The sequence below is a fragment of the Bos indicus genome, chromosome 24 (genome assembly GCF_029378745.1).
Source record: "Bos indicus isolate NIAB-ARS_2022 breed Sahiwal x Tharparkar chromosome 24, NIAB-ARS_B.indTharparkar_mat_pri_1.0, whole genome shotgun sequence".
Classification (NCBI taxonomy): domain Eukaryota; kingdom Metazoa; phylum Chordata; class Mammalia; order Artiodactyla; family Bovidae; genus Bos; species Bos indicus.
The window spans coordinates 32,763,403-32,784,374 of NC_091783.1; the positions used below are offsets into that span (position 1 = coordinate 32,763,403).

The 20,972-nt window shown below is 41.9% G+C and overlaps 1 protein-coding gene across 12 annotated transcripts in view; it reads left to right on the plus strand.

Moving 5' to 3' along the window:
• Positions 1–20,972, plus strand: part of OSBPL1A (oxysterol binding protein like 1A) — a 226,820-nt gene that overhangs the window by 101,300 nt on the left and 104,548 nt on the right. Inside the window, exon 1 of one of the 12 annotated variants that reach the window (XM_070778807.1) lies at positions 4,225–4,567. The exons of 7 other annotated variants lie outside the window; for them this stretch is intronic. In XM_070778807.1, the coding sequence (XP_070634908.1) occupies positions 4,240–4,567 (328 nt within the window). In that variant the 5' untranslated portion in view covers positions 4,225–4,239. 4 more of the 12 variants (XM_070778809.1, XM_070778808.1, XM_070778810.1 and 1 more) reach the window with 4 other exon arrangements.

A 20,972-nucleotide genomic window follows, 5' to 3' on the forward strand; every position in this document is an offset into this window, starting at 1 on the left:
ACTTATGACCCCTTTTCTCTGATGCCTGGTGCTTCTGTGTCTGTACCATTGGTTTTATCTTGTTTTGGATGGAGGTGGTGTGGTGTAAAGAATATTTACTGGACCATTGGTGGAATGACTGTGCTGCCTTTCCATCCTTATTTAAGAGATGATAGTCTGCTTAAGTTCTCTGAACTTCGATCATGTCGTCTTGGAAATAAGAGAGACATGTAGAAAATCATTAAGAGCCCTGGTGTGAAAGTCTAATTGACCTTTTTTAAATCTCAGTCTTTCTCTAACCAACTGTAGGACCTTGGGTGCGTTTCTAAAGAATGAAAATATATGAACTCCTGAATGTTGGGAATGGCGATCAACTGTGTGTTGATGAATAATATGTAAGGGACTATATCAGCATATCAAAGGGCACAAGGTATTCGTTTAGTAAATAGCATTTATTGCTTCAAACTTTCAGAGTATCTTCAAGTGTTTTTTTTTTTTTTTTTTTCCACCATAATTCTGTGAAATATCACCCCTATGGGTCCCTAAGTAGAAATCCATGGATTTCCTTCTGAGAAATATGATTATAGACTATATGAAGGCCTAAAAAATATTTGAAAGATAAATGGTATCACTGAAGTTGGTCTTATCAAGTAGCTAAGAATTACAACATAGGAATTTAATAAGCTTAAGTGAGGTCAGAGTGGAATAATTATACACCATAATGCCTTATTTATCAGGCATCATAAATTAAATTTTCATTTGGAAATTCTATGCAAAGAGCATTGATAAGATTTGAACTCACAGACCTGAGTCCAATTCCTGACTCTGCTCTTTAATCCCTTTGACTCTGTTTTAAAATACAATCTCCTTTTTAAAGTGGTAACCAACCAAAAAAGAGTGTTTTGAGGAGTAAATGAGATCAGATTGGCAAACACGTCCCATAGTAGGCAGTACAGAATATGGACCAGTAGATGTAAGTGATCCCAGCTCCAACTGGCAGAAAAAAAAATCCTACTCTAATCTTTTTTGAGGACAGTTACTCTAAGTGTTACACATTTAACTTCTTAAGCTAAAATGTTCATCCTTTATCTCTCCTGGCTGCCTCAGGACTGTCCTTTTGTATGTTCATAATTACTCTGTGCCTTAATACAGAGATACCTTCAGGGGATAATGTTTATAGGACTCTTTTTTGATTAAATGGCCCAATCCTGCTACTGCTTTTTGAATTCCTTTTTACACTCTTTTGGTTTAAAATTTTTTTCTCTCCTGATTTTTAGATCAGCTGGGTGCCTCTCTCTAGCAGTGGAATACTGAGTCTTTCTCATTTACTCATACTAATTGCCTGTTTATTAAAAAGAAAAACAGTAGTAACCAAACTTGGCAGAATTACGTCCTCAGTAAGAATAAGATGTTCTTTATAGGGGTTGACAGTGAGCACAGACCTCAGTCTGGACCTGGAGCATTCTAGCCTGTGATGCTCTTTGCTTATTTGGAGATGCTCTGATATGGCCTAGATACTCCAAGTATCCATGTGACCGCTCTATAAATGAGGCATTATGTAGGCATATTTTACATGACATAACACTGCTTATGTTGTTAAAAAACAAACAAAAAACCCCAGCAATATATAAAATAAGCTGTAGAGTCTGTGATTGATCTACTAAAGGGAACCTTTGTTGTTGCTTGGTTGCTAAATCATCTCTGACTCTTTTGTGACCCCATGGAATTGTAGCCCACCAGGCTCCTCTGACCATGGGATTTCCCAGGCAAGAATACTGGAGTGGGTTGCTATTTCCTTCTCCAAAAGGGAACCTTACTATATGTTTTTAGAGTGATGTGCTTGGGAAACATAACAATATAATGGCTATGGTTTTTCTTTAACTTTGTGAGCAAATTCTGTTGAAAAGGCTAGAAACTGGTTTTGTGAATCATTGTTGCTGTAGTTTTTCTCACCAGTGGGTGGTATCAGTGGTTAAAAGATCATTCAGAAGTCATCATTGGTGCCCTTCTGGTTCTGTGCATTATTGAGCTACCCTCAATATGATCAGTTTTTAAGGTCAACTTGCTTATGTTTTATACTTTCTTATTAAATCTTCTGACTGATAAAGAGCTATAACCCAAATGTGTGGTTGGGATGGTAGTGATGCCAAGCTTGTGGTGTAATGGAACGATTCAGACAGTTGGTACCAGCCAAAGGAACTCCTGCTCTGGGCCAGATGCTAAAGTCTTTGGAGAGAATTCATGCCCTCATGTGGATTCCTCATGTTGTCAAGGCCTGGTTTGTGTTACTCATTTAGCTTTCTGAGCTGTTCATAGGCCTTTAATCCCCGTCTCTTTCATCAGCAATGTTTACATCTTTCAGGCCTTTACCTTCTCTCATCTCTATTCTAAGCAAAATTCTTTGTTAAATATTAGGTGATCACTGTATTATGCTATCAACTCCCTACCACTCCCTGATTCCAGGTTTGTTTTTTTTTAATCTATCTTCTTTCCTTTTATTGGTGGCATCTGTCTCCATCTTGCTTCAAAAACAGCTACTCTCTTCTGAATTCTCCCTTATAGCTTCTAGCTCCCTGCATCCCTTTCCAGATCCATTTTTGGAAATGTGATACCGTCTGTTTCTACTTTTTTTTTTTATTGCTCAGCTGGTCCACCAAGCCTGTTCTTGCCAGTATCTCCTTGTTGCTAAATCAGAGACACCTTTAAATTATCTTGCTTGTCCTTTGAAGGATCTGCCATTGACTGCTGCTTGCCTTTTGGAATGCTTCTCTGTGAAGTCCATGGTGCCTGCCTCTTCTGGCATTTCTTTTCTATATAGCCACTCCTCCCCAGTTTTCTTCTGAAGCATCTTTCTTCTGCCTGTGCTTTGCATGTTGGTAGTCCCTAGGTTTCCGGGGTGACCTTCTCACTCAGTATTCTCCATGGATGATCTCACCCATTCCTTCAACCCAGCAATCCATGATGATTAAGATATCTCCGTCTTGGATCTCCTGAGCTATGAACCAGTATATCCAGATGCCTTTTGGACATTTACGTATGGATACATCAGAGGCGTTTCAAAACCAAGTGTCTAAAACTGAGTTGTGGATCAACCCAAAGTTACCTACTGGGTAACTCAAGCTGGAAACCTGGGAGGTGTTTTCTTTATTCTTTATTTTATACTTAATGCACAAGTAGAGAGGATAGGCTTTTGGGTCAGACCAATCAGGACCTAAAATCTGGACTCTGAGCAAATTAATGTGTTTGGGAGTTACATTTCTAAATCTGAAAATGAGGATACAAATGAGTTGTTTTATGTGAAGCTCCTCAGTACAGTGCCTGGCACATTTTAGGTGCTCTGTAAAGTGCCTTCTGAAACAAAGTAGCCTTTATTATTGTTCATTGTTTCCTCTTGCTGCCTAGTACTACTTTTGTAAACTGAATTCATTCTCTAATTCTTAGGGCCTTGGGAGAAAGAATCTGTAGCAAGGTCTCCTCTTTATTGCCAAATGTGACTTTTCAAAATATGGTAATATTTAGTGACCAATTTAGAATGGGAAGAAAAAATAGAAAACTGACTTTTCAAAGACACTGTGAAACCTCACTGACATTAATTCCCCCTTTTCCAAGTGTGGCCTTGTCTCGTTTTTCACACATTTCCCATCTCTAGTGCAAGTTCACTGCTAGAAGAGTGAACTTAAAGTGCCCTAGGATCTTGTCAACAAAATATTTAATTTTGTTCAGTATTTCTCTGCTTCCCAAAGTGAAGGACACATTTATATATCATAGAAAGGTTTAAAACTACCATTGGAACAAAAAGGTTTGTTTTTCTTCAACAGAGCCTCATAATTAACTAGGAATTTCATTAGCCTGAACATCCCACTGAAGTATAGCATTTACGTGGCGGGTCTGCTTGACCACTGCTCCTTCGTCCACCCTTTAAGCGTGGCCAGAATCTCAAACCATCTATTTCACGCGAGTACGTTTCATGTTAGTACGTTTCACTTTAGTAGGGTTAGTTACTGTTGTTTTCCTCATTGCTCAAAGGGGAGCCCAAGGAGTGCATACAAAAAATAAATAGGTGCACACTAGCTCAGGCTTTGCAGTTAACTCTTCAGTGTGAGCCTGAGTGTCAGTTACCTTCAAGTGGAAGACTGCAGAAGAGAGGATCCCTTTGCTTTCCTGGGGGCGGATTTAAAAGTTGCCAGGGCCGCGTCTACAGGACGGGCGGGGACACAGCGCCCGATCCAGGGCCGGGCCGGGTCGGGGGCGCCTCCGCGGATGCTCACCGAGCGAGCGCGGGGTGCGGACCGCCTTCCCCGGAACCCTGGCCGGGCAGCTCCCGGGCCGCGCGCCGCTCCCGCCGCCCCCCGGCATGTCCCTACCTGCGCCGCGGAGCGGGCGGGCGGGCGGAGGGGCGGGGAGGAGGGACGGACGACGCCAGCCGCCGCGGAGCCGCCCGCCGCAGGCCATTCGCCGGCTGTAGCCCCGGAGGGCGGCGGTGCGGCCGAGGGGCCAGCGCGGACCTCGGGCGGCCCGGGCGCTAGTCCTGGGCCGCGCCTCTCTCCCTGCTCGACCTCGCCGGGAGCCGGGGGCGGGCCGCGCGAAGGTGACTTAGAGAGACCTTGCGGTGCCGCCCTGGGTCGCGCCTCCCAGCTGGGCTGGAGGGGAGGCGGAGGGACAGGCCGAGCGCATTCGTGCGAGAGCTGCGAGCTGCGCTGGGCGGAGCGCGCCGCCGGGGGCAGCCCCGACCCCGGCCCAGGTGGGTGGGCGAGTGCCGGCGCCCGGGCGGCCTCGCTCCGGGGCGCCGGGGAGGGGGCGGCCGGGCGGGATCGGGGGCTGTGAGTGGGTCCGAGGAGAGTTGGACGCGAGCGTACGGAGCGCGGCCGCTGGCGCCTGGGGAGGGGTGTGCGGAGCCGGGGACCCTGTCCGCCCGGCCGCGGTGGGTTTGCAGTGGCTCCTGCGGGAAGAGCCGCTGGGGTCAGGGGTGGAGGGGGGGACTGTAGTGGAAGCCCCTTAAACGGGTATTTTTCTCGGCTCAGTATTGGTAGTAGGTCAAGTAGGGCCGGAGTGGGAGGAGTAAGACAGTGAAAGACATTGTTGTCCTAAATAACCTTTTCCAAGTTAGTGATTTTTTCGTTTGTCTCTGCCTTGGCTGACATTGAGATGAACTTAACCGTACGCTGTTCAGAGGCTGCTAAAATTCCCCGAAAAAAAACGGAGGAGGGGGAAATGCTGGAGTGGATTGAGAAGAGAAAGGGAAATCATACTGGGGTTGGGGAGCGGAGAAGTGGCTTTTAACTTTGTTTTGATTAGCGATTTTTGATTACTCATAGGCTTTCTTTGTAGCCTAAACCAGTGGAGTCACGTTCTGCAGCATTCATCGCATGTGGCTAGTTGTTTTGTGTTTTCTGTTGTGCGGGGTTTGTTTTTTTTTTTTTTCTTTTTTCTTCCTGGATTTGGAGGGAGGGTGGTACTGGGGAAGATGCCAGAGAAGAGCTTCTGCAGCTTTTGAGAGTTATTAAAGCTATTAAAAGTTTCTTAATTTTAATCGGGTTCAAAGACAGAACGAAGGCATATCATTTAGAAGACATAGCATTGCTTAGCAGGAATCTTTTGCAGAAGGGAAAAATGCTTGAAATGCGTGTTGGTGGAGTAATGTGTAGGCTAGAATCTGGAGATCTAAATATAAATTTCCTTTTCAGTTTGAGGACACATCAGAGTTAATCTCCGGGCCAAATAATGTTTGATTTTGACCCGGAAGCTGTTGACTTTGGCAAGTTAGCTCAGCTTCAATTGAGTAGATATTTAATCTGATCGTGAAGACCTGAGAGCTATTTTAGCCTTTGTCACAGTGCGGCTTTTACTAGATTGGGGGCCTAATGGGATTTGTATCACTGTGAATATAATGGCAGAACTCTAGGCTTCCCTCTGTAGAAGCTCTTTAAACGTTAATTTCAGGGGATTTCTGTAATGGTGAAAGTGGCCCACATAATCTCCCTTCCCTTAGTTGTCTACTGTGCATAATGGGGGGGGGGATTAAAAAGTTTATTAGGTTTTCCATATTAAAAGCAAATGCATCTACTGATAATCAAGGTACTATATAAGTACAGTTCAAGCACATTTTAAATATTGTACATAATTTGCAAGATAATTGTGCAGCATCCTATTTTAAGCTCTAGAGTTTTTTACTTTGTTATTTACATTTTCTTAAAAAGGACTGTGAATTGTGATTACGTAGTTATGATTGTTTATCAACTCCACGAAGATTGTAAGGCAACTTCTAATTCCTTTAAAAAGTAGAAGTTTAGAATTTTTATTCAGTCTACATTATTCCTGGATTTTTAGCTTGTTGTGTATACAATCCAGAAGTATACTGATGCAAACTAATCTTAGAAGCAGCTGGGACATAATTAAATGCCAAGTTTATGTACCCTTAAGCTGGTTTTCATTTTGATAACTTTTGTGAACTTTTTGAACAGAAATACATCAGGTTTCTATTAGTGTGAAGTGTGTGGTTTGTGTGTACTAGCCTTGCGATGCTTGGTGTGATCAAGACTTACCCTGATGTGTTTTTGTATCTCATAACCTGCAGACAGTTCTGTTTGTGTTGTTTGCTGCCATTTTCTTATCAGAGGATGTGCGGTGCCCAACTTCTACTCTAGCTAAAGAATTTTGAATGAGTTATAGGTATACATAATTTTCCTCTCATTTTTAACTTCAGAGTGTTAAAGATATATCCCCTGTACATCTTTCTAATGATCCACGATGGACTTGATATCTGTTACTTTATGCAAAATCTTCTCTTTAGTTCAGTAAGTATCTACAGAATGTTTACCTTACCAGATACTGCTGTACCAGTCTGTCTCCATAAAACTTAAGAGATTACTGCAAGAGCCAGATGACTGGGCTCTTAGAAGAAAGCACAACATATCCAGTGGAAGAGAAAGGGATGAATTCCAGCAAACAGTTCATTAAGACTGGAACAGAGGGGGATAAGTAAAGAGAAGTCAAGGCTAGATGAATAGAAGCAGAGTCTTCTTGAAAAACTCTGTTAAACATACCTGAAGACTTTGGATCATTTGGGGCAGTTAGAATCACTGAAAGAGTTTAATCAGGGGAGAGATTTAATCAGATTTGTTCCTTATGAGAAGGATTAGAGGGCAGGCCTGAAAGCAGGGCGGCCAGGTGCAGAAACTCAAGAGAGAGATAATCAGAGTCTGAGCCCAGCTGGTGGCTGTGGAAAGGAAGATACAGAGCAGAGAGAAGGAGGAGACTTTGAGATAAACAAGATGACTAGGAGCCGATCATAGATTGGATAAAAGGAATGAAGCAGGTGGAGTCACATAACCTTAGTCTCAGGGCGTAAGTTGTGGGCTAGGAGGAGTCTGACGTAGAGGGTAAAGGGGAGGATGAGTTCACCTTTGAACACGCTGACATGCAAATAAGATCCTCCTGACTAGTCCAGGAAAAACTTGGGAATCTTTAGATTGGTAGTCACCTGGGTTTTACATGGTGATCCAGGCTGAAGAAGTAAACATCACTTAGGAGAAGTGTCCCTTGAAATCAAAGGATTGAATTCTACCTCTGGAAGAGAGCCAGTGGAACGGACTGAGGAAAAGCAGCCTGAGAAGGCAGAGTCTTGACCAGGGAGCCCAGAGGACAGGAGGCGAGGAAACAACTCAAACTCATCTGTTAGATTTGGTAGCCAGGTGTCTTTGATGAGGGAAGTGTTCAAAGCAGGAGAGCATGAAGCCTGGCTGCAGTGAGCAGAGGATTGAGCGGGGAGTACAAAGTAAAAATGATGAAGATAGACTGGGATTCAGTCTCTGTAGACAGTCTGTGGATAATTACACTTTTGTTCCTTTCTTTCAGTCCTTCACCTCATATATTTTTCTTCTTGCTGCCCTGGTAGGGCCTTCTAGACAATGTTGAAATAGAAGCCCAGATGGTAGGAATCTTTGTTCGTGCGTGGTAAGTTTTTTTGGCCTCAAGGCATGTGGGATTGAACCTGTGTCTCCTACGTTGGAAGCGCAGAGTCGTCAGCACTGGACCACCAGGAAAGCCCCTGCCCCTAGTGTTTAAAAGGAATCTAATGATTGCCTGTTAAAATATTTGGTGCATACCATTTATAAGGTAAATGAAGTTCCCTCTCATTCTTACATTGCTGAGGGTTTTTTAAATCATGAAAGGGTGTTAAACTTACCAAATGTTCATTTGTCAAGAGAATCATGAGGTTTTTCTTTTATTTGTTAAGGTGGCAAGTTCTATTTTTAGATTCTTTTTAGTGATAAACCATCCTCGTGTACCTGGAATAAACTTAATCTGGTCAAAATGTATTATTTTCAACATTAGCCTCAAGTTCATTTCTTTCGGTTTTTAGCATCTGTTTATAAGTGAGATTGGTCTGTAGTTTTCCTTTTTTGTTCTGTCCTCATCGGGGTTTAATATCAAGGTTACACTGGCCTCATATAATGAGTTCAGGAGTGTTCCGGTTTGCTGTTCTCTGAAAGAGTTGTATAAAATTGAAATGGTCAATTCTTTTAAAATTTAGTGGAATTTTCTTATAAAACCAACTTTGTGAATTTTTTGACTGCTAATTAAATATATTTAATGGTTATAGTGCTATTTTAGTTTTCTTTTTCTCTTTGGGTCAATTTTGACGCATTATATATTTCAAGGAATTTTACCTTTTCCATTTAGGTTTTGAAATATGTTGTTGTAAGGAAGTTCTTAATATCCTTTTATTGTCTTTTTCACCTATGTTTGTTATGTGATTATATATTCCCTTTTCTAATCTTTTCCCATTTTTTCTAATATTTGGCCATTTCCAAATGAATTTTTCTCTTTGTAAGCTCAGACTCATTAAGGCTTTGATTATATTTCAAAGAAATATCTAGCTTTTATCTAGTTCATCTTTTTCTTTTAAATTTCTGTAGTTATCTCTATCTTTTATTCTTGAGTATCTATACATTTATTCTGTCTCCTTAAAGTGGATGTGTTCAAAATTCTTTTCCAGATTTTAAGTTGTATGTTTAATTCTAGTGTTTTCTAATTTAGTGAATATATCACGGTTAGCTTTATCCATTATTTTGATTATTTTGTGGACTTGAATGAAATATTTCCTAGACTTCATCATTCCAGATGAAGGGCTGCTAATGTATGTAGAGTTTAGTCGCTGAGTCGTAGCTGACTCTCTTGCCACCCCGTGGACTGTAGGTGCCAGGCTTTTCTGTCCATGGGATTCCCCAGGCAAGAATGCTAAAGTGGGTTGCCATTTCCTCCTCCAGGGAATCTTCCTGACAGGGATCGAACCGCATCTCCTGCATTGGTAGGTGGATTCTTTACTGTTGAGTCACCAGGGAAACCTATATGTAGAATAATACCCTCCTAATATTTAAAATACCTGAAACTTCTGGAAGGTTTTGGTGACTTAGTTTTTTGTTTTTTTTTTCTCTTATCCAACTTTCCTTGTTTTCATTGCTTGGCATTTCTGTCCATTTCTCTTCCCCACCTCATTGGTCACTTTCTTTCTCTTTCCCTCTCACCCCCTCTTTTGTATCCCTAGATACTTTATGCAGTGGAAGAAGGATGACCGTCTTCCCTTCCCCTCTTCCCTACTTTTTTCTTCTGTCTCCCGAGCTTTCTACCCTCTGACCCCCACCCCACCTCCATACCTGGAGAATTCTTCCATTAACTGCTTCCACATAGTCTGTCTTGTTCCTTCCTTCTTAGAACCCTGGCTGCAGTGCAAAGGAGGAAGATGCCAGTAACTTGGGTCTAATTTCCTTTAGATGCTCAAAGGTTCATCATTCTGTATGTCATGATTTTTATTATTCCTTAGGCAGTTCAACTGACAGCAAGGTTAGGGAGAGGATAGGGTAGGCCTAGGGAGGTGGCCTAGATAGTGGAGTATGAGCTGCTGTTACTTAGAGTCCTGAAATGTGGTCTCCAGTGTTAGTGACTCAGGACCTCACATTCCTCCTGTGTAACAGGGTTATTGACATAGATGCCTTCTCTCTACTTCATGAGTTAGTGCGAGACTCAAATAAGATAAGCATAAACCCGTCGGTCCTATGTAAGAGAGCCTTCTCATGCTTATTTTTCAGAAAAATGTCTTGAAAGGATTTTGTGCTCAATTCAGGGACAGAGAAGTGGCATAAAAGTGGTTTGTGGCCTGGGGTGTTAGATCAGAGAAAGGAGCTGTGCTCAGCGATCCAGCAGGATTCATAGGGAGGCCATCGTCCTCTGGGGCGGGGAGCTCACAGCCTCCCTGGCTGGAGACACAGGCACGCTGTTACATGTGGCAGCCGGATCCTAAACTGCATCGATACCATCTGTTCCTTTACCTGTGGTTTTATTTGATGCATTCAGGACACTGTGCCTTTGTGAGGCACTTGAGAAATCACCCTGCACTGAAAATGTTGATATGAGGGAGATTTTGTTGTTCCAGGGTCTAAACAACTGCATTACAAATGAAGTTTGGGGATATAATTCTCCTTAATAAAATTTCTTAGAAATGATTTAAACTTTCAGTATTTTCTTCACTTATTTTTGTTACTTTATTTTGTGTTATGGATGAATTGTTTAAAATCACCAGTCAGTAGGCTCAGTCTTAGATTGTAGAGTGTCTCCTTTGGTGCTGTTAAGGTTTTATTGCGGGCTAAGGAAGACTCTTGAGAGTCTCTTGGACTGCAAAGAGATCCAACCAGTCCATTCTAAAGGAGATCAGCCCTGGGTGTTCTTTGGAAGGAATGATGCTAAAGCTCAAACTCCAGTACTTTGGCCACATCATGTGAAGAGTTGACTCATTGGAAAAGACTCTGATGCTAGGAGGGATTGGGGGCAGGAGGAAAAGGGGATGACAGAGGATGAGATGGCTGGATGGCATCACCGACTTGATGGACGTGAGTTTGAGTGAACTCTGGCAGATGGTGATGGACAGGGAGGCCTGGCGTGCTGTGATTCATGGGGTTGCAAAGAGTCGGACACGACTGAGCGACTGAACTGAACTGAAGGTAGATCCCAAGCTTCCCAGGTGGCTCAGTGGTAAAGAATCCACCTGCCAAGCAGGAGACTCTGGTTTGATCCCTGGGTCAGGGAGATTCTCTGGACTAGGAAATGGCAACCCACTCCAGTATTCTTGCCTGGGAATTCCATGGACAGAGGAGCCTGGTAGGCAACTGTCCTTGGGGTTGCAAAGAGTTGGACACAACTTAGAGACTAAGCAACCACAAAGGTAGATGGGAGTGTACAACGGAGAGAAAAGTAAAGACACCTCTTCCACTGTGATGCCTCCAAACAACAGAGTTTGAAATAACTGATACGGTCGATCTCTTCTTCATTTTTACAGATGAGAGTAGGGTCTGGGGAGAGGGCTTGATACCTCCCCGAGTTTGTGTAGTTAGAAGGGGCTACTCTTAGAGCCAGAACCAGGAATCTGCTTCTAATTGCTATGCTGAAGAACAAGCTACTATATCACACACAGCTTGAATTAGGAAAATTCATCCGTTATAGAGAAGACAGTTCACCTTGTTTCGAAGCTGAACTGGCCATTTATAAGCTAATTTCTCAGCTCGACAAAAGGATAACAATTTTAAAAATAAGCAGATGGCCAAGAATATTGCAGTGTCTTCACATTTTGCACAGAATAGCTGTATTCCAGGTCTTCAACAGGAAACACTATCTTTTTGTGAACATTTTGCTTGTTGTAGAGATCACATTTTTTGGAATACATAGAATTTATCCATGTCTCTAGATATTCTAAATTTCATCCTAAAATTAAACGAGACTATCAGAATGCTACAGCCTGGGTTATATTTTCTTGATTTTCTGAAAAATGTCCCTCACTGAATTTTAAGTTGCAATTACACCTTTGATTTCTATTGAGGAGGCATTTTAAGAGCTGAAAGTGGCATTGGTTATTCTGCAAATACTCTTAATCCCCTTATATATTACACTGAATGAGAAATTAGAGTCAAGGGCAAAGAGGGAATTTGTTTTCCCTGAAGAACCAGTTTTTTTTTTTTTTTTTTTTTCCTTGTGGATAATTAAAAGGGCATAATTGTATTTCACTTTCTGTTGTGGCCTTAAGAGAATTCAGCCCCAGGTTTGTGACTTGTCCGCGGTGTCTGTGTAGACGCCATTGCTTGTAGGTCCTACCCTAATCTGCGCCTGAAGTCATTCTGTTTTCATGGTTCAGAAGTCACAGATTACAGCATTCTCTTGTGAACCAACTGGATGTGGCTGGGCCTCAGAGTGCATTCAGATACCATGATGGTAATTTGAGTATTTTTCTGCAAGTAGTAAATTCTAAGTAAATAGTTGTTAAAATGTTTGGAATAGATTTGTACTTAATAACTGTGGTTTTATCTTATGTGAAGAACATACACATTTTGATATTTAGTTGACTTTGTAATAGATCATTGCAAGAACCCAATTTACACTGTATAATGGATGTTACAATGGGAGCCTTTTTTTTCTCATGTTAATGCAAATCAAACTAACTTTATATTTTTTATTTGCAGAAAAAGGTTTAATTATTTTTATTTGTTGTAAAATTCACATAGCATCAAATTTACCATATTAACCGTTTATAAGTGTATAATTCAGTGGCATTGAAGTACATTCATACTGTGGCGTAACCATCACCACCATCTATCTCCAAAACTCTTTTCATCTTCCTAAACTGAAGATCTATATCCATCAAACAATAACTCATCATTCTCCTCTCCTCCCAGCCCTTGGAAATCATTATTCTACTTTTTTGTCTCTGAATTTGACTACTTTAGGAGTCTCATATAAGTGGAGTCATACATTATTTGTCTTTTTTTAACTGGCTTATCTCAGCATAATTCCTTAAAGGTCCATCCATGTTATAGCTTGTGTTAAAATGTCCTTTTTTTTTTTTAAGGCTGAATAATACTGCATTGTATGTAAATATACCACATTTTGTTTATCCACGCATCCATCAGTATTGCATTTGGGTTGATTCAGCCTTTTGGCTGTTGTGAATAATGCTCCTGTGAACATGAGTGTACAAATATCTCTTTGTGTCTTTGCATTGAATTCTTTTCCGTGTATACTCAGAAGTGGAATTGCTGAATCATGTGGTCTTTCTATTATTTAGTTTTTGAGGACTTACCATACTGATTTCCATAGTGGCTGTACCGTTTTCCATTCCTACCAACAGTGTGCAAGGGTTCTAATTTCTCTGCATCTTCACCAACACTTTTTCTTTTCTGGGTTTTGTTTTTGTTCTTATGGTAGCCATCCTATTGGGTTAAAAAAAAGAATTTTTTATAAGTGGAGTTAATCCTGTTTTCCATCCACATATTAACCCTATGGTTGCCAGACTCTCTCTTCTTACATTGGTTCATAATTGACCTTCAGAGCAGTAGGCTTCCTCTTGTCAAACCATTCAGAAGTTGCCCTGGCTGACGTGTGGTGAAGGATGCACACTCTCAATTCTCCTTAGTCCCTTCTTTTTCCTCCAGCCAGTAAAAAACAGCCACACAAACCACAGATGATTCTTAAGGTTTCCATGGACTTTAGACTTTTGGTTTAAGTCCATGTATGTGTATTCTTCTTTAATACTATCTTTCTGTACTTTAGATACTAAATGTTGATTTGTATTTTGAAAGATAATTGCTCAGTTGAAAAGAATTATGTTTGCATAGGAAAATGAAAGCGAAGATATGTTTGAATCATGGAAGATATAAAGGATGAGACAAGGAAACTGAAACACAGTTGACCCTTGAACACTGTGGGTTTAAATTGCATGGATTCACTTACATGCCATTATTTTCTAATAGAAAATACTACAGTACTACATGGTCTGTAGTTGGTAGAATCGGCAGATGTGAAAGAATCTTGGATATGGGAAGAGGATTATAAGTAACAGTGGATTAACCCCTGCATTGTGCAAGGATCAGCTGTACTTGAGAAAAGTCAGGCCTACCTTCAGTTGTGCAAGGGAAGTAATCAAATAAATGTAATCAAGTAACGTGTTAGTCAAGACCAGAGCATGATAATTCTAAAGTGTTAGAATTGGACTGGGAATTTAACATATTCTGTAGTGAAATTATTATTATTTAATCTTTAGTCATATTTAGGAGTACAGAATTTCTATAAACTCTGAATATTTTAAAAATAAGATGGAAACTTGGGAAAACGTAACCACAAAATTATAAAAAGGGATCTTAGAGGCTATATAATTTTCCTCCCTTTGCAAGAATCTTATCTCCAACTTCCTGCCAGCGAGAGGTACTTTTTTTACATGCTGTGTAAACACTGCCATTGATGGGCATACAGGTGGTGGGTGCCGGTGGTTACAGGCTTGGAGCCTCAGTCAAACAGACCTGGGTTTGAGCCCGGGCTCCATCATTTACTGGTTCTGCAGTCCTTGGCGGGTCATGTCATCTCAGTGAGCTTGAGTTGCCTCATAATTAATGAAACCTACTTCATAGGATTGTGGGAGGGTCACATGAGGTGGCGCACCAAGTATTTACTGCCACAGCATCTGACGCATGGAAGACATACCTGGATGTCAGCTCCTGCTCTTCCAGGTGCTGCTACTGCTGTTACACATGGATAATCTTCTAGGGCCCCCCATTCCACTGTAGGAAAATGATGAATACTAGAAAGTTAAAAAATTAAGATGAGGTTTTTCTTTTCTCCTTTCCTTTTTAATTCATGATTTCAAATCTGCTCTGCGACTTTTTCACAGAAAAGTAAAAGGAACTCTTTGTCGTCGTTCAGGCGCTCCATTGTGTCTGACTCTTCGCGACCCCATGGACTGAAGCCCGCCAGGCTCCTCTGTCCATGGAATTTTCTAGGCAAGAGTACTGGAGCTGGTTACCGTTTCCTACTCCAGGGGGATCTTCCTGACCTAGGGATCGAAACCTAGTCTCCTGCAGTCTCCTTAGAGATTCTTTACCTCTGAGCCACCAGGGAACTACTGAAAAGGAACTACTTCTCTTGACCATTCCTCTGGTATTTGGAGCATCCTGTAAATTCCTCCTTTCCCCAAGCCAGACATCTCCAAGTTCCTTCCGCAGTTACTCGTGTGTCAGCCTTTCCAGACCCTTCCTTCTTACTCTTCACAGAGCCCCTGCGGGTATTGTCTTGAAAACATGTCCCCCAGAAATGAGCCTGGCACGAGTCCCGTATGATGCCCTGTGGGGTGAGGCTGCCTCTCCGGCCTCTCCTTTGCTTCCCTCTCACCCAGCTCACTTTGTTCAGAGGACAGTGGCCTCCTGTTGTGCCACAGACTCACTGGTGAGCCCCTTCCTCCCTTGGAACTTCTGCTCCTCCCCTTCCGGAGCACTCTTCCCTGACACCTGCCTGCCTCGCCCTCACCCGGGTCGGCCTTCAGTCCAGTGGCGCCTGCCCGGGTGAGTCCTCTGGACACCCTGGCTCCCAGGGCTCCCTTCCCCCTCGCACCTTTATTTTTGTCCTTAGCGTTTCCACCGCTTAACACACCGTGTGTTTCCCGCCTTCACCTGTTTCTCTCCCCACGGTAGACCGGAAGCCGTGTGCGCGCAGGTATTTTTGTCCGCTGCGTTCCCTGCTGACGCCCGCAGCCTGGAATGCCCGGCATGGTGTAGGCGGCGGATGAATGTCTGTGGCCTGACAGCACAGTGCGAGCGAGGATCGACTTCCCTCTCCTTAGAAGCCAGATCGTACTCTGCTGGGAAGGGGTGCTTGGGCGCCACTGGTTCAGTCATGGCTTACTTTTTCTTTTGGGAAAAAAAAAAAAATTCAAAAATTTAAGTGCACTTGAAGTAGGAAAAATTAGAATCCATGTTCATTGTCGCCAGACTTTGAAAATTTTTCCAGTCACTTTGATTGCTTAATCAACATTTTATATAGAATCTTATTTGCTCATAAGGTTTTTGTTTTGCAAAAATCAATATCGGTCATTAAAACAAGAATATGTATTCTTTAACTGTTACTTAACAGAGCTTTCCAAGTAGTGGGCTTAAGAGTCATGATGTTTTCAACCCTTCGACTGGCTGGAACCCTACGCCAGGTGCTTGGTCTCTGCTGCGTGTCAGGACTTGCAAAACTTGGGAAGCACTGCTTTAAGACACTTGATTCATTAAAAACAAGTTGTTTGTTTTTAATTGGAGGATAATTGCTTTACAATATTGTGTTCGTTTCTGCCATACATCAGCATAAATCAGCCATAGGTGCCCCCTGGCTCTTGAACCTCCCATCCCATCCCTCTCCTCTAGATTGTCACAGAGCACAGGTTTGAGCTCCCTGAGTCATACAGCACATTCCCACTGGCTATCTACTTAACTCATTATTGACTGGGGGACTTTTGCAGAAACTGACCCCTGTGGCTGGCGATTTGTTTTGTAAATGAATATTGAATGATCTCCAGACAATAAAGTCTGTGTAACAAAAGACATATTGTAAGTAATAACATCTCTGGTCAGTAATGTGTTAAAACGTTTTCTTCAGATAGAGTTAAAACCTATTTAGTTATGATTCCGATGTATCATCCCCTCGACCCCCAGTTTGAGAACCATGAAAACTACTCATCAAAACAGAATAAACCATCAAAATTCTGTGGACTTAATGGTGTTCAACATGTATGTTAGAAAGGTGTTTCCGGAGACAGAGCTGAAGGCATTAGAAACAGGGAGTCAGCGATGGTGGCAGGGCTGTGCAGTGGATTAGTCCTCAGCAGTGAAAAAGACAGAACTGCTCATGCTTGCAGCAGCATGAATGAATCTGAAATTCTACTGAGCGAAAGAAGCCAGACCCAAGGAGTACACTGTGCATAATTCCATTTATTTGAAGTTCAAGAGCAGACAACTCTATCGCCTGAGTTAGAGAAATCAGAGCAGTGGTTGCCAGAGCTGGACCTGGGAAGAACAGGGAGGGTGACTGTAAAGGAGGGCAGGGACCCCAGGGAAGGAGCAAAGAGAAATGGTCTATATCTTCATAGTGGGGCTGGTTACATAGGGTATTCGTTTGTGACTATTCACTGAACTGTGCATTTAAAATTTGATTTTTCATTGCATGTAAGTAATCTCTCAAAGTTCATTTAAAAAATTAAGAGTCAATAGGGTGTTTCTTCTGCTATTTATAACTTTTTCTGTTTTCATCAACAGAACTTGCAACTACAGAGCCCTGGAATATGATCTGACAATAAGATCTGTTTAGATTAGGATTTAACTTCTTTGCTTTTAAAAATGATTGTTTACCTCTAGTGGCATATCTCTAAAAAGAGAAATGCATTTCAAGGATACATAAGATATATAAATCTGTGGTGAGTGATTATATAAGAGTAAGCTATTTTTAGGTAGAAGCTTTGCAGCCATGGTGAGGCAAGAGTGTGCTTAACAGAATCTCAGAATGGGTTCCTATAGTAGATGGCTAAGAGAGCCTTGCACACTGCACTATTGGAGAATACTTTATAAGTAAGCATCATTTTGTATTTGATGCAAATACAGATTTTTCATATTTGTGAATCTGATGCAAAAGTTTGCAAACATCACTTCATAAATAGACACATTTAAAGATATTTTGCTTATTGTGAAATTATGAGACACAAAAGACATAAAAAAATTCTGTAAAGTATAGGCAAGAATATAAACACTAGAACCTGACAACTACTGGCAGGAGGTTTTGATTGGTCTTGGTCCGTTCATTGGCAAATACATAGAGTATACAATGCAGTTTAATATCCTTCATTGTCTTCAGTAGTATCAGAGTATTTTTCTTTGTCATACATATTCTTTGACAGTATATAAGAAATGTATTGTTTAAATTCCCATTGTCACTAAGTGAGCGGTCTTTTCACTATGCCCTTGCTAAATATGCTCAGTTTTTTAGCTGTATTGAGGTATAATTGACATACAATAAATTGCACACATTTAAAATGGAGTTTAGTGAGCTTTGATGCATGTTAACATTGTAAAACCATCATCATTTTCAGAATTAGGAATAATTCTGTTACTCACCAAAGTTTATTCCTGCCTTAGTAGTACCTCACCCTCTTTCCTGTCCACAGGCAGCTATTGGTTAGCTTTCTGTCACTGATTAATTAGTGCTCAGTAGGCATTTCCTAGAATTCTACGTATGTGGAATCGTACCTTTGTGGGCATGGTAGAGGTTCAACTTCTTTAATTATTTGCAGATCCATCTGTGTTGTTGCTCAGGGCAATAGTTCATTCTTTTTTAGTGCTGAGTAGTGCTCCATTTTATGGATGTACCACAGTTTATTCACCTCTTGATGGACATTTGAATTGTGTCCAGTTGTTGGCTCCTGCACATCTTTGTGTGGACATAGCCTTTCATATGTCTTAGGTGAATCAGATCAGATCAGATCAGTCACTCAGTCGTGTCCGACTCTTTGCGACCCCATGAATCGCAGCACACCAGGCCTCCCTGTCCATCATCAACTCCCGGAGTTCACTCAGACTCATGTCCATCGAGTCAGTGATGCCATCCAGCCATCTCATCCTCTGTCGTCCCCTACTCCTCTTGCCCCCAATCCCTCCCAGCATCAGAGTCTCCTCCAATGAGTCAACTCTTCGCATGAGGTGGCCAAAGTACTGGAGTTTCAGCTTTAGCATCATTCCTTCTAAAGAAATCCCAGGGCTGATCTCCTTCAGAATGGACTGGTTGGATCTCCTTGCAGTCCAACTCTCCAGAGTCTTCTCCAACACCACAGTTCAAAAGCATCAATTCTTCTGCACTCAGCCTTCTTCACAGTCCAACTCTCACATCCATACATGACCACAGGAAAAACCATAGCCTTGACTAGACAGACCTTTGTTGGCAAAGTAATGTCTCTGCTTTTCAATATGCTGTCTAGGTTGGTCGTAACTTTCCTTCCAAGGAGTAAGCGTCTTTTAATTTCATGGCTGCAGTCACCATCTGTAGTGATTTTGGAGCCCAGAAAAATAAAGTCTGACACTGTTTCCACTGTTTCCCCATCTATTTCCCATGAAGTGATGGGACCGGATGCCATGATCTACGTTTTCTGAATGTTGAGCTTTAAGCCAACTTTTTCACTCTCCATTTTCACCTTCATCAAGAGGCTTTTCAGTTCTTTATTTTCTGCCATAAGGGTGGTGTCATCTGCATATCTGAGGTTATTGATATTTCTCCTGGCAATCTTGATTCCAGCTTGTGTTTCTTCCAGTCCAGCATTTCTCATGATGTACTCTGCATATAAGTTAAATAAACAGGGTGACAATATACAGCCTTGACATACTCCTTTTCCTATTTGGAACCAGTCTGTTGTTCCATGTTCAGTTCTAACTGTTGCTTCCTGACCTGCATACAGATTTCTCAAGAGGCAGGTCAGGTGGTCTGGTATTCCCATCTCTTTCAGAATTTTCCAGTTTCTTGTGATCCACACAGTCAAAGGCTTTGGCATAGTCAATAAAGCAGAAATAGATGTTTTTCTGGAACTCTCTTGCTTTTTCCATGATCCAGTGGATATTGGCAATTTGATCTCTGGTTCCTCTGCCTTTTCTAAAACCAGCTTGAACATCAGGAAGTTCACGGTTCACATATTGCTGAAGCCTGGCTTGGAGAATTTTGAGCATTACTTTACTAGCATGTGAGATGAGTGCAGTTGTGCGGTAGTTTGAGCATTCTTTGGCATTGCCTTTCTTTGGGATTGGAACGAAAATTGACCTTTTCCAGTCCTGTGGCCACGGCTGAGTTTTCCAAATTTGCTGGCATATTGAGTGCAGCACTTTCATAGCATCATCTTTTGGGATTTGAAATAGCTCAACTGGAATTCCATCACCTCCACTAGCTTTGTTCGTAGTGATGCTTTCTAAGGCCCACTTGACTTCACATTCCAGGATGTCTGGCTCTAGGTCAGTGATCACACCATCGTGATTATCTGGGTCGTGAAGATCTTTTTTGTACAGTTCTTCTGTGTATTCTTGCCATCTCTTCTTAATATCTTCTGCTTCTGTTAGGTCCATACCATTTCTGTCCTTTATCGAGCCCATCTTTGCATGAAATGTTCCCTTGGTATCTCTAATTTTCTTGAAGAGATCTCTAGTCTTTCCCATTCTGTTGTTTTCCTCTATTTCTTTGCATTGACTGTCACTCAAAACATATTTATCACTTCAAAATAGAACCCTGGGGATGAGATGAGATGGGGAGAAGGGTGGGAGGGAGGTTCAAGAGGCAGGGGACATATGTATCCCTATGACTGATTCATGTTGCTGTATGGCAGAAACCAACACAACATTGTAAAGTAATCATTCTCCAATTAAAACAAAAACAAAAACCCTGTACCCATTAAGCAGTCACACGGTAAAGCGTCTACCTCCCATGCGGGAGACCCGGGTTTGATCCCTGGGTCGGGAAGATCTCCTGGAGAAGGAAATGGCAACCCACTCCAGTATTCTTGCCTGGAAAATCCCATGGACGGAGGAGCCTGGTGGGCTACAGTCCAAGGGGTCGCAAAGAGCCCCATGCCCAGTCCTGCTCCCAGCCCATGAAAATGACTAATCTGTGTTTGTCTATGTGGATCTGCCAGTTTGGGGCCGTTCCTGGAAGTGAAATCATTAACGTGTGGCCTTTAGTGTTACTTCTCTAGCTGTTTTCGGGCATCGTGTGCACTGTAGCGTGTATCAGGACTTTCTCACTCACGGTGGTGTAACACATCTTATTCCTTCTTCCATTTATGGATATTTGAGTTGTTTTTACCTTTGGGCTATTGTGAATAGTGTTACTTTGAACATTTTGACACAAGTATTCGTTTGGACACATTTCAGTTCTTTCAAGTATATACCTAAGAGTGAAGTTTCTGGGTCATATGGTAATTCTGTGTTTAGCTTTTTCAAGGAACCACTGCAGTGTTTTCCACAGTATCTGCACCATCTTACGTTCCCACCAGCAGGGCACAGAGATTCTATTTTTCCACATCTTTGCTAACACTTACTTTCCTGGTGGGTGTAAAATGATACGTCATTGTTATGATTTGCATTCTTCTAATGGCTAAAGATATTGAGCCTCTTCTGCTT